Source organism: Ctenopharyngodon idella, chromosome 24, assembly GCF_019924925.1.
Source record: "Ctenopharyngodon idella isolate HZGC_01 chromosome 24, HZGC01, whole genome shotgun sequence".
NCBI classification, from domain to species: Eukaryota; Metazoa; Chordata; class Actinopteri; order Cypriniformes; family Xenocyprididae; genus Ctenopharyngodon; species Ctenopharyngodon idella.
The window spans coordinates 11,723,771-11,737,889 of NC_067243.1; the positions used below are offsets into that span (position 1 = coordinate 11,723,771).

Here is a 14,119-nt window from a genome sequence, read left to right on the forward strand (position 1 = left end):
TGTGCTGTTGTTTACAACCACTGTGGTTGTTTTGAGGTTGATTTAACCGTGTAATGAGTGTCACAATTGTGTTAATGTATTCGTAGGGTGAAATCATTTTAGTTTAAACTGATGTGGCATGAATATAGAAATATGATCAGAGAACAATCTGTTTGAGCTCATAATGTGGCAATCAACTCTCAACAAGCAATAATTTCAGGTATATTCAAGGTGAATGAAAATTTAGGATGCCAGGGAGCAGATGGAGATCAAGGTTGCTTACTTATGATCGCTGTCTGTAAAAGTTGTTGGCAGATCTGAAGGAATATTATCATTGACTTCTGAGGAACCACATTGCGAGCCTCAGGAAAAGATGTTGACCTTGAATTTAGTAGCTTTTCCTTCACTTTTCCAGGTCAAATATTGAGTTTTCAAAATGTATTTATTTTAGTCAGAAAGACAAACATGCATTTGCTCCGTGTGCTCGGATTTCCACAGACATTTTTCTTGATTTTTAACTCAAGCATTTCGAAAAACACATAAAATCCAAAACTCTGCTTCGAGATATATACCCATTAGCTGGGCAGAGGCGAAAATGATAGCCAAGGGGGAGAGAGATGTTATTTCTACAGCGTTACGAACAGGAAACCAAACAAGAGACAGACGATCATTCTTGTGTGGCTCTGTTGCCCACAAAACATATAGAGGCACTAATTTAATTTCATGTTTCATTGGCTGCTGGTGCCACAGAAAGTTAGAATGGCATCCCAAAGGTTGATGTTTGACTTTGCAGACTTGAGGAAGGTCCTGAATTCTGAAGTTTCACATCGTATCTGTTGTCTATGGCACTTTGCAACAATTTACAACTTAAGATACTATCATCTTGTGTCAGAAGATGATTGGTTAGTAAGCTCACAATATCATGAGTAATCATAGGTTTTTGTATGTAAAGTGTAGTATTAGCATATTGACTGTATCTAAACTTTAGAGACATAGAAATGTTCGTAGAAAACAAAAAAAATTCATTAGTTAGGTTCATAGAATTTTCAACACAGCTTAAAATGTACAGTCAAACCAAAATTTATTCAGACACCTTGAACATTTCATTCATTAATACAGTTTATTTACTATAGTTTAAAAAATGGTAATAAAATATGACAAGATCTCCGAGTTAAACTGTCAGAAAAAAATAATCTTAATTATGTCAGATAACACTTAAGCAAAACATGGTCAGGTCAAAGTGTCTGAATAATTTTGGTTCCAGATTTGTATCAATTTTACTGGTAGTCCACTATATGAATAATTTTTGGGTACAATATGTCACAGTTTACTTTATTTTGCTATCCTCACTTACATAAATGAGCTAAAGTGTCCTGCACCCACTAGTAAAAACATATCAAAAATGTCTGAATAACTTTTGGTTTGACTATATATATATATATATATATATATATATATATATATATATATATATATATATATATATATTATATTCATGCAATAAAAAAAATATTTTGATTTATTATATTATACATTTATATTTAATACAAATATTTACAAATCATTCTACACATATATATATTACAGTATATATAATAAAATGTTGTGAATATACAAATAAAAGTATATTATAAATATTAAAAACATAATATAAATTATTATTTTTTATTATATTACTTTTATTATATTATATTATATTTTATTATATCTTTTATTATATTAAGTATGCATTTAGATAAAAAAATTTAGTATTGTACATTTTAACATTTGTCCAAATTTACAAAAAAAAACATATATATATATATATATATATGTATATATAAAAATTTTTTTATTATATTATTTATTATATAATGTTAATTAATTATTTATTTATATTTACTATGCAATATTATTATATTATATTTATGCAATAATAAAAAATATTTAGATTATATCATACATTTATATTTAATACAAATATTCACAATTATATATAAGTATATAATGTTGTGAATATAAAAATAAAAATTATATTATAAATATTAAAAACATAATATAAATAATTTTTATAATTATTGTTTTTATGATATTACTTGATGATATTATGATAATACCAAAACTATCAACATAAAGGTGCATTATTATAGAAAATAGACAATTAGAACGTAAACGTGTGGCTGTAAAATTGGTATTCAAATGTATTTGTACTGCAAGACTCCTTTGAATCATGTATGTTGATATGTGAATTCATATTAATATAGCTATATTAATATAGGGCCAAATAAAACTTTAAATATACGTGACCCTGGACCACAAAACCAGTCATAATTCGCACAGGTATATTTGTAGCAAGGCCAACAATACATTGTATGGGTCAAAATTATCGATTTTTCTTTTATGCCAAAAATCATTAGGATATTAAGTAAAGATCATGTTCCATGAAGATATTTTGTAAATTTCCTATCATAAATATATCAAAAATGTATTTTTGTGAGTGGATATGCATTGCTTAGGGCTTCATTTGGACAACTTTAAAGGCGATTTTCTCAATATTTTGATTTTTTTTTGCACCCTCAGATTCCAGATTTTCAAATAGTTGTATCTTGGCCAAATCCTAACAAACCATACATCAATGGAAAGCTTGTATGTATAAATCTCAATTTCAAAAAATGACTGGTTTTGTGGTCACATATGATATTACAACTGCAACATATGGTTTAAAGGCCTTATTCCTCCATTAAAAAATCCTTCATTACTTAAAATAGATTGCCCCCTTCAAGAAATAATGTTTATTTAAATGAGTATGGACAGAGCAAATCAATAATAGGATAAAACCAAGTGGATATAGCTTATTAATATTACTTCCAGGCCGCATTTAAGACGGTGAAATGTCACCTTATCTCCTTCGTTAGCTTTTTTTTTGTTCGGCTTTCTTGCAGTCTCTCTCTCTAGAGTGATTGTTCTAATCTAGGCCATAATGAAATTCCCTGCAGAGAAACATTATGTGTAGGAGGGGAGGGTTGAATGAGGGGATATTTAAACAATTTATGAGAGTACGACACACAAGCAACTGCCGTCACCTTTTTCATAAAGCAAAACTGATAAAGACTCGGACACATAATAAAACCTCAGATCACAATTAAACCGAGCGTTAAAGTGGAAGCTGCACTATGTCTCTGTGTATTTCTCATAGCAGACGTTATTGACTTAGAGTGGGATTAGCTGTGTTTTATTTCTCACAGAAAATCTATGGCTGAGTTCTTGTTAAGCGTGATGATAACAAAGCGACATAAAAACATTTACAAAAAAACCCTGAAACAGTACAGGCTGCAATCACGTAACTGCTAAACCAGCCATGAAATGTTTTTGTCTGGACGAGGATTCGATCGATCTGGCTGTTGTTGGGGTCAATGCTCTACACATGCAGTTGAGCAACAACTCTAAGCTGATATTTAATACACAAAACAACCCTGAGGCTCCTTAACACAATGACTCTAACAACACATGCAATAACAACAAACTTTCTGTATTGTTTGCTGGTCTGCTAGATTTTAAATTGCCCATAAAATGTCAACTGAGGTTACACATTGTAAAGGTGCAGTAGGTGATTTCTGAAAAATGCTGTTGAAAGTGGATCGGACTGAGCGCCACAACACACTTGTAGCCAATCAGCAGCAGGGGTGCGTCTACTCATGATGAGGGAGGAGAGAGAGTGAGCAAGAGCGAGATTTGAAGACTGTAGAAAGAGAAATGGCTGAGAGACATTACAAAAGAGAAAAGATCAGAGGAATATTACTGGAAAAAGAAGGGTTATGATCAGGCAAGAGCTTTAGGACCCATGTTAATATTAGAAAATGGACGCCGAGGTTCGTGTTGTTTCTGTGAGTAACATTGGTTTTCCTTTGCGCTTTTCGCATGCAGGTGACAACCTTGTCAAAATAATCCCTGTTCACACGGATCTGCGAAAACGATTAAAAATGCTGTATTATGCTGCCAGGCCAGTAGGTGGCGATGAAACGCTATGTGCCTAAAGACTGAACATGTAATGTGCCACAGTTTTTACAAATTCACGTTTTTGTAGTGAGAGACCATAACGGTATCATATTTAAAATCTTGCAAAATTGAGTTTTCAAGCCCCCAAAACGCCGTTGTCGTGTTAAGGAATGCCCAGAAGAGACTAGTTTTATAAAAAATACTATGATTTAAATAAATAAAATAATTAATTAGTTAAATACAAAAAATATATAAGTAGCAAATAAATACACAAATAAATAAATACACAAACAAACAAATAAACTGTGCCTTAAGAAACCAGTGGGATAAAATGATTTAAATAAGTTAATAAATTAATTAAATACAAAAATATATAAATAACATATAAATACACAAATAAACAAACAAACAAATAAATACATTGTGCCTTAAGAGATTAGAGTGATAAAATTATTATGATTTAAATAATTAAATGAATGAATTAATTATTAATATAAAAATATATAAATAACATATAAATAAATAAACAAACAAATAAATTATGCCTTAAGAGACCACTGTGATAAAATCACTGATTTAAATGAATTCATTAGTTAATTAAATACAAAAAATATAAATAAAATATAAATACACAAATAAACAAACAAATAAATTGTGCCTCAAGAGAACAGTTTGATAAAATTACTTTGAATTAAAAAAATAAATAAAATAAATAAATACACAAACAAACAAACCAATTAATTATTTAATCAAAAAATATATATATATATATATATATTTTTTTTTTATTAAATGGAGGGAAGATTTTATTTTCTGTGGTAATCAACACAATGCTGTCAAACTGTTGTAATAAACTTACATTGTAATGAACATGGAAGATCCTTTGTCTAAACTTGTTTTTGTTGAGTGTGAGGCCATGAAAAGCGGTTTTGAAGTCTTGTCTTTGTCTTGTTTATAGAGGACTGATAATGCTGTTCTGTTGGTTACATGCATGCACATGCGTTCAGATTCTCAATGCTTCACTTGAAAACAAAATTATCTGGAGATAGCCAGTTATACTGTACAATAATCACAGTTATACTAAGATATTTTGTGATTTGATGGAGTTAAACTTTAATCCTGCTTCTTTTAAGAACTGTTCACTGAAAGGTTCTTTGAGGAGCACAAAAATTGCTCTTCTATGGCAGTGCTGCAAAAACCCCCTTTGGAACATTTATTTTTAAGAGTGTAGTCGTAATGTTGTCTTGCAACTTGTATTAAGTGGAGGCCATATTTGCAGCACAAGTCAATCACGGCCATCCTTCCTCGGTTTGTCAATAGAGCAGCTAGATTTCCTGACATGAATGGTTAGTAGTGCAACACATTTTCAAAGTTGTGCATGTGTCCCTGAAAGTAATGCATTAAATCCCCTTCGCAAGAGCAGGGAAAGTGGTCAATTATCCACTACAGACAAATTTAACACAGGTAATTTAGTGTCACACTCTTTTTCACGACTCTTATCTGCTATGACAGTGAAGCCTGAGGCGAAAACAGACTTGAAAGCAAAGTGTACAGGGGCATTACAAAGGGAAGAATAATTCTCTAAAAAAAGAGCTTTTTATTTATTTATTTATTTTTAAAGGTGAGAAAGTTTGCTCTGTAGGGAATAAGCTTTCTAGTTTCCAAATGTCTACCAGTCAGAAGTTTGGACATGCTTTCATCATTATCATTTTCCACAGTTTAGAAAAAAAGTGAAGTCATAAAAAACTATAGAAATATGTAAATATATAAATAAATAAATAAATAAATAAATAAAATAAACAAACCAAAGCTCATTCACATGAAATCAGAAGGCTTTCAAAATCATGTGTTCAAACTTTTGGTAATACTTTTAGACATTAAAATTATTAATCATTAAAACATTAAATCTGCTTTAAAACAATGTGTATCCTATTTTGAAAAGCATTTTCCAAATAAAACAGACCTGGCTTGACTAAGTTACTTAACACATGAACCTTATAAACACACATGAGTTCAAAATCACATCTCATATGATCAATTCCTAACCAGAATAATTATAACAATGGGAAACGTTAGGGGAACATTAAAATAACATTAGAATAGCGTTAGAAAAACATTAAAATAACGTTAGAGAAACGTTAAAATAACATTAGAGGAACATTAAATAACGTTAGAATAATGTTATAGGAACGTTGAAATAACGTTAGAAGAACGTTGGGGGAACATTAAAATAACGTTAGGAACATTAAATAACGTTAGAATAATGTTATAGGAACGCTGAAATAACGTTAGAGGAACGTTGGGGGAACATTAAAATAACGTTAGAGGAACATTAAAATAACGTTAGAATAATGTTAGAGGAACGTTAGGGGAACGTTAAAATAACGTTCTACAAACCAAAAACTAACATTCTGTTTCTGTTAAGAAAACTTTCCTGGCTACCCAAAAACAAACCTTAAAAAACAATGTTAAAATAACGTTTGATAATGTTAGGAGAACGTTATTCTAACATTAGGGGAATATTAGAAAAATGTTAGGGGAATGTTAGAATGACGTTAGAAGAACGTTAAAATAATGTTAGAACAATGTTAGGAGAACATTAGAATGACGTTAGGGGAACGTTAAAATAGCATTAGAATAACATTCAAATAACATTAGGGGAATGTTAGAATAATGTTACAGGAACGTTAAAATAACGTTAGAATATCAATAAAATAATGTTAAAATAACATTAAAGGAACATTAAAATAAAGTTAGAATAACATTAAAATAATGTTAGAATAACATTAGAGGAGCTTTAAAGTAACGTTAGAATAACGTTCTACAAACCAAAAACTAACGTTCTATTTCTGTTAAGAAAACTTTCCTGACTAACCAAAAATAAATGTTAGAGGAACGTTAAAATAATGTTAGGAGAACATTAGAATAACGTTAGAAGAACATTAGGGGAATGTTAGAATAACGTTAGGAGAACGTTAAAATAATGTTAGAGTAATGTTAGGGGAAAGTTAGAAAAACTTAATAGGAATGTTAAAATAACATTAGAATAACGTTAGAGGAATGTTAAAGTAACATTAGAATAACATTAGGGGAACGTTAGAATAACATTCTATAAACCAAAATCTAACGTTCTATTTCCATTAAGCAAACTTTCCTGGCTAACCAAAAACAAAACTTTAAAAAAAGAACGTTCTGGGAATAAAAATTGTTAGCTGGGAACTACAGTGAGGATTGCTTGGTGCATGATAATTCTGCTTTAAATTGTGTCCTAAATAGCAGAACTCATGTTCTGAGAAAATATTTTCACACAAATAATGATCAATGACGCGCACTTGACTTAGTCAAAGCAGATGGCTTAGCAACATAATGGTATAATGACAGCACTCGCTCTGGGATCGGACAGTCCATTGGCCAGTTTGAATAAGTCAGATGACACAGTACTGTACAACCTCTGCTGCACACACAGACAGTTGCCTAATTATAACCACTTTCATGGTCTTTTCAATATTATGAAAAAAAAAAAGTTTTATTTGAAGGAAACGGTAAGGTATGCACGTTTTATTTTTTTAAATGTTTTGTCAGTGACGCACAGAATTTTCAATGCAAAAATAAGGCCTATCTGTTTCCATTAAATATATAAATATATATATAAATATCCTAAAATATATGTTTACCTTATATTTATGCAAATAAACATATTTATGCAAAATTGCATAAATTTTATTTGTTTAGAATAATTAAAAATACTATTTGACCATGGTATCACATGGATGGGACTATTCATATGGAAATGATATGCAGATGACGTTATGCATGGTAAAACTAGGTGTTTTAAGCTCTATGTATGGATATTTCGGGGAGGAGATGGGGTGGAGATGCACGTACGCATCAAGATACCAACGTATCAAGATACAAGAGATACATGGCTCAGAAAAGTTATTTTACAACCAGCAGGACTATAAATCAAAAAATGACACATAATATCCAGATGGCCCACTGACAAGAAAAAACAAACGACAGAGTTAATGATCAATGTAAACAGGTTTCAGTTTGATAGGAAGATGCACCACACAAAGCATCCAGCAAAATCTAATCAAGTTAAAAGGGAATGACGCTCATTATAAACAGAGCTTCTAAGCAATGTTTTATTCATAACACTCGGATGCTTTTCAATTCTATCATATTTTATCCTTTTTGGACAGTATTAAATTTCTCCTGAGGAGTTAGAGGTATAAATTAATGATGAACTGGTGTCTTTCTTGAAATGATCCTCCTGTTGAAATTGCATGTGTTTTACATGCATGTTTTTTTGTTTTTGTTTTTTTGTTTAACGAATAAAGCACCTGTTTTTCTGAAAGACTTGATATACACTTTTATTTTATCAGAATGAACTGAAAATATGCATGAGCAACATTCATATTTAATGACAAACTTTAAACAGTAAACCTATGTAGAACAGCATATTTGGTAGGACAGCATCTGGTTTGCAATTCATCAACACATGACTTCATACATTAAAATCAAAAATTGCAATTTGGTGTTAAGAAACCTGTCCTGTCAGCCGTGGACTCATTCAGTGTCATATGAACCTTCAGAAATCATGCCGATTTGCTGCTTAAGAAACAGTGAAAAAACAGCCCCCCCCACCCCACCGCCGAAATGAACTGACGTTATGGAGTCCCTATTGCAGGGGTAGGCAAGTCCGGTCTTAAAGAGCCACAGTAATCCTGAAGAGCTTGATTAGCTTGTTCAGGTGTATTTGATTAAGGTTGGAGCTAAACTCTGCAGGACAGTGGCTCTCTAGGACCGAACTTGCCCACCCCTGCCCAATGGAAAGCGCCACAACTGCTGACCCTTCCCAGCACCCCGTATAAGTCAAACAGACCTCTGTACCTGATGGGACGGAAGGACAGAACTTTCCAAGGGAAAGGTCGATAGCTACTGTTCCTATCTGTTTAACCCAAATCAGCCACGACTGGTTGGATAATGAGACAGGACAGGGATGGAACCATTGCCGACGCAGAGATGGGGCAGAGCGGAATCTGGCCAGGGAAAGACACGGGTTTATTGACAGGGAAACCGTACCGTGGAAGAATACACATATGGGATTACTGGGAGGGAATCACAACATATGGGGCATCTAGCCTAGTACAGGGGCTGACTAACTCGGCATGCATCTCAAGTACTGGGACAACTCCGCAGCGTCTGACTGCCGAAGGATGCTTGGAGGAACTCCATCCAGGGTTTGCCAAGTGGGGAACTCACATGGAGAGTAAGAAAGCGCTCTTATCCCCCCCTTAGAGGGGAATGGCCCTGCAAGTGAGACACCGAGCCACTCTTCCCACCCACACATTACCTGTTTGTACCCAACACGTGGGAAGAACCCGGCTCAACCCAGAGATTGTAGAATCCTGTGAAGGTGTTATGTGTTGCCCAGTTCTGCAGATGTCTGCCAGAGAGGCGCCGCAGGAGGAGGCAAACTTACAGGCCTTGGATAGGAGGTGCGGGCATTTCCGCAAGGTGCCGGCACTTTGTGTCAAAAATGAACCGCAATTGCATGCTCCAACAGAGGAATGTCTGCGTAACCCTTGGCTGCCCCACCATCGTAGGTAGTGAAGGTGGAGGAGGCAGCGAAGCGGCTTCTGGCAGTAAAAGGTTTGTGACCTCCTCATGCACCTCTGGGAAGAAAGGAACCAGGGAACCAATCGTCCAACCGCGAGCGTTCAGGGCAGGGTGGAGGGTTCCACTCAAGCCCGAAGCTCGCGACGGCCCGGGAAAGCATGGCTGTCAACTCTGGGTCCAACCCGACCTGCGCTACTCTTCCCGAAGGGAGCAGTGCTTCTGAGTCTTCATTCCCGGAGGACTCAAGCCCACCTTCCGATGCAGCGATAGACATCTGGTCCTCCACGGAAGCTCCGAATGAGATGATGGGTCCCCCATGAGAAGGATGTGCAGACTCTTCAGGAAACTCCACAGTGAGGAGTGGGAGGCTCATGGGGAATGGCCAGGTGGAAGAGCTCCCACTACAATCCTCAGATCACCCTGTGCATTGACCGAAGTGGTCCTCTGCGATGCAAAGAAACCAGAACAGGGAATAGCAGAGGGAACTCTTTTCAAAGTATCGGAGTCTCCATCTTAACATTGCGATGGTCATGTTCACGCAGTGACAACAAAAGTCATCGACAAATGCTGCCTCAGGACATCCTGGCTGTCAGACGGGCCAGGAAACAACCGCATCCAGAAACACATGGGTGGAATGCCATCTTTAAAAAGACTCAATGTCACCCATGCCTGTTCTTTTAGGGAACCTGCTCTTTTAAATGTTGAAGCACCCAGGGGTGTGATTGCTGCACTTATCCGTTCATGTTTTTGCTCTTTTTGGCAAAACACACTGCTGAATGCACTGTATATCCAATGATGAAGCAATCTTTCTCAGCAAAGGCAGTTTGGCAGAGCACTGTGAAACAACTGCTCGGCTCCAAAGCAAAAAGCTGAATGAGTGAGTTGTAGGCAAGCTTATATACCCGTATGTCCGGGGGAGTGGCTTGTCATGCAAATCTCACTCGCCGTTTTCTTACTATCCACAGGTGATTGGACACCCAAGTGAGACCTCATAACGTCAGTTCATTTTGACGTAACGTCAGACTTGACTGACTGAAAGGGAACATTTATTATTATCAAGAACAGTATTTATTTAATTAATAAGTAAATATGTCTTTATATTTTGATCAATTTAATGTCCTTGCTGAATAAAAGTTTCTTTAATCTTTCTGACACTAGTGCGCAGCAAAATGAAAGAGTGTTTCTTCAACTATGGGCTCTTTTATTTTCTAGAGGTTAATAATTAAAAATAACATTTTAACTTATTTTATTTTTGTTATATAGATAAAAAGTGAAACTTATCAAGCCTTCATCATTTATTTATATGCTACTTTTGAAATGCGTCATGTAAGAATTTTTTGAACTTGGCACAGATTCAATATTTTTGTGGAAAAGATATCTATAAAATTTTAATTTGTGAATTTTTTTTAAATAAATGTGTGAAATATAATTGTATTTGATATAGGCCTACATAAAATGCTAGCTATTAAATTTTCATTAGCAAATTGCTTAAACTGTCATTTCCACCATAGAATGATATTTAACAATATACATAACATTTTGTGCCAAAAAGTCCTATATAAGGTGATGTGTCTTAAATATATTATTAAATGGTATTATATGTCACATCACTTTAATGTTTAACAGGTTATTTCATTTTTTTTCTAGTGACAAAATATGATTACAAGCTATTTAATTCTAAAATTAAAAATAAATTAAAACTAAACTGATAAAATGATCCCATGATGGGAACCCCTGAACGGTTTTATATACTAAATGAAGCATCTGACTTTGGAAGCTTGTTTTATATTTAAAACATATAAATTTGCAATTCTGACTTTTTTCCTCGCAATTACGACTTTATTTCTCAGAATTGTGACATATAAACTCACAACTGCGAGTTATAAAATCCAAATTGTGAGGTAAAAAGTCGCAATTACCTTTTTATTTTATACCTTGCAGAACTCTTCAAGGTTTTATATATAGAACCATTTCTTCTAAGAGTGTATAAACATTAGCATTCGAAAACTCTTTTGGCAACCTTCCTACATTATACCGTCCTTCCTTGTGTCCCTGTGCACTACAGAGCAGTGCTGTGTAAAATCGGAGCCCCCTATAGCTATTTAGAGAAAGCCACCTGCTAGCTGAACGTATGTGATAATGTAGTAATCACTATCACAGGCCTGAGAGCTCCTGGAGGGTCATTCGGCGGGGAGGGGAAAGTAATGCCTCAGTCACTAACGTCTTCGCGCTTCGTCTGCGGTGGGTAGAGCGGCAGACAGAGCTGGAGAGAGACACAATTAAGGAATGCAGTGGCGTGTGCCATACCCCGCGTCTGCAGCATACCAATGAAGACCTGCCCACCTCTCTGTACTCAGGTATAGCCCACCCCTGCCAGGATCTAATTAGACCATCTCTTTGTAAATGGGAATGAGATTACAGGACAGGATAGCATGCCGTTTGCTGCGGGTTGCTGGAGGTCACAGCTAAGTCATTACCTACCCCTAGATTGAGCCCTGAATGACACAGGGAGAATGAAAATAGAGTCATTACCCATACTGCCTTTATTCAGAGAAACAGCGCACTTACCCTTCTGTTTACCAAGTTACATTCAGTGCATTCGGGTTTTCTGTGTGTAGAAACTTCACTATGGTTGTTGTTTTAACTCCTGCGCAGATTGTGCATGTACATAAATAATATGATTTATAAACTGGGGGGGGACCAAAAAAATGTCCCAACAAGGTCAAAGATTTCTAGTATCACTATCTTTGTTGGGAAAATTGTGCAAAAAACAAGGAAGAAAAGACCAAGACCACATATAACACTTATCTTGACTATATTTTACATTTAAAGTCTGTCTCTTTATATTGTTTCAGTGCTCTGAATATGACTGCCCTTATCAACAATGATTTACAGTATGAGTTTTGTTCACCTAATAACAGTCATAAAAATGTCACTGCAGAAATGTTTTATTGTTTTCTTTTTACTTATATATCTATGTATGCATGTATATACATAAACATATTAAAAAGAAAGTGATACAATATCTCTTTCTCAGTCTATACATTTTATGTATTTATGAGTATTTGTGCGTATTTTTATTTGTATGCTGCACATTAGCCTTACAACATGCAACACTTGCAAGGACAGCTCTCTCTCTCTCTATATATAGTCTGAACTATCAAGTATCACTTTGGAACAAACCATAAAAACATACATGATTACTGATCTCCAAAATCTATGATAATAAATAAACATTAATAAAAGTAAACTTTAACTTTATATGCAATGCTATCTTACAATATCAAATGTTTACTTATGAGTTTCAGCGGAAGACCAGTTATACTTTTGTCAGCTAGCTACCGGCTTCTAGTTTACAGTAAGAGCAATCGTAAACAAACCCACAACACCTGCAAATGATTCACCGCAAAGCGCCAAAACACCAATGAGTTCATCACGCCATTATGATTATGCAACAGTGAATTACTCTTCAAGAGATGAAATACATATTCATATATTTTATATCAGGAAGCACAGGTGGAATCTCATCCATTGGGTGTACTAGCAAATGTTTTGCAGGTGTGCACGTCTTATTTCATTTCTTAGACTCAAGACTGAATGCTAAATATTTCTGTTTCACCCTTATGATAAGCTGATATAAAACATAAAAAACAAAAAACCCAGAAAAGACAAACAAGAGGCCTAACACAAGTAGCCGTTACTGATGTCAATGCCGTTACACTGTCCACTCTTGATTGTTAGAGTCTCCAGGGCGTCCTGCTGCAGGTAGTGAGGAACAAGGCGGGACTTCCTGTCGTTACACCGCCTCCCATTCTTGCAGACTTCCACGTCATCTTCATCCTCTTCCGCACTGGACGTGTTGCCGTTCACCTCCATGTCCAGTTCGTTGGCACCAAACGGGTCACTGCAGGATGAATATTCGATCTCCTCCATGCAAGGCGGCTCGTCGTCCTCGAAACAACTGCCGAAATAAACACAAAGGTAATAAATTGGCTACTAAAGTGTTATCGTTAACAAACTATTAAAAATATTTTGGTTACTTAAAATAAAGCTGAAATAATATTAAATATAAATACTAACTACAATTAGAAAAGTTGCCTTGTCAACTAATTGAAATAAAACTATAATAAAACTTAAAAGCACAATATGTAATTTTTTGCCACTAGAGGTCGCTTATTCAAAACAAAGAATCATGGGAGTTGTCATCTTCACCTCCACAGCCGATGGAAAGGAATCCAACGGACTCGGGCAGAAATCATGTTCATGGATGAGCTAATGTATTAAAGTTTTTCTAACGTTACAGTGGTAAATTGCAGTAATCTAGATCGATATTAGTAAAACTGGAAAATGAGGGTAGCGCGCATATGACATCATCGACAGGCGACGCAATGACACGGTCCGTGTCCTGGTTAAAATCGCTGATTTCTCTGGATTTAAACATGGTTGGAAACGTTTGGGATAATGTACACAAGTCAACAAAATATATAACATTGTTCTAGTGGTTTTTGGATATTTTAATAAAAAAATCTTACATATTGTGCCT

At 34.8% G+C, this 14,119-nt stretch overlaps 1 protein-coding gene across 7 annotated transcripts in view; it reads right to left on the reverse strand.

Annotated features, from left to right (window-relative positions):
• Nucleotides 1–12,508: 12,508 nt before the first annotated feature.
• LOC127507115 (cytosolic carboxypeptidase 4) overlaps nucleotides 12,509–14,119 on the reverse strand; it is a 232,046-nt gene continuing 230,435 nt past the window's right edge. For all 7 annotated transcript variants that reach the window (XM_051884020.1, XM_051884017.1, XM_051884019.1 and 4 more), the window contains one exon: nucleotides 12,509–13,537. In XM_051884020.1, the coding sequence (XP_051739980.1) occupies nucleotides 13,258–13,537 (280 nt within the window). In that variant the 3' untranslated portion in view covers nucleotides 12,509–13,257. The remainder of the gene's footprint in view (nucleotides 13,538–14,119) is intronic.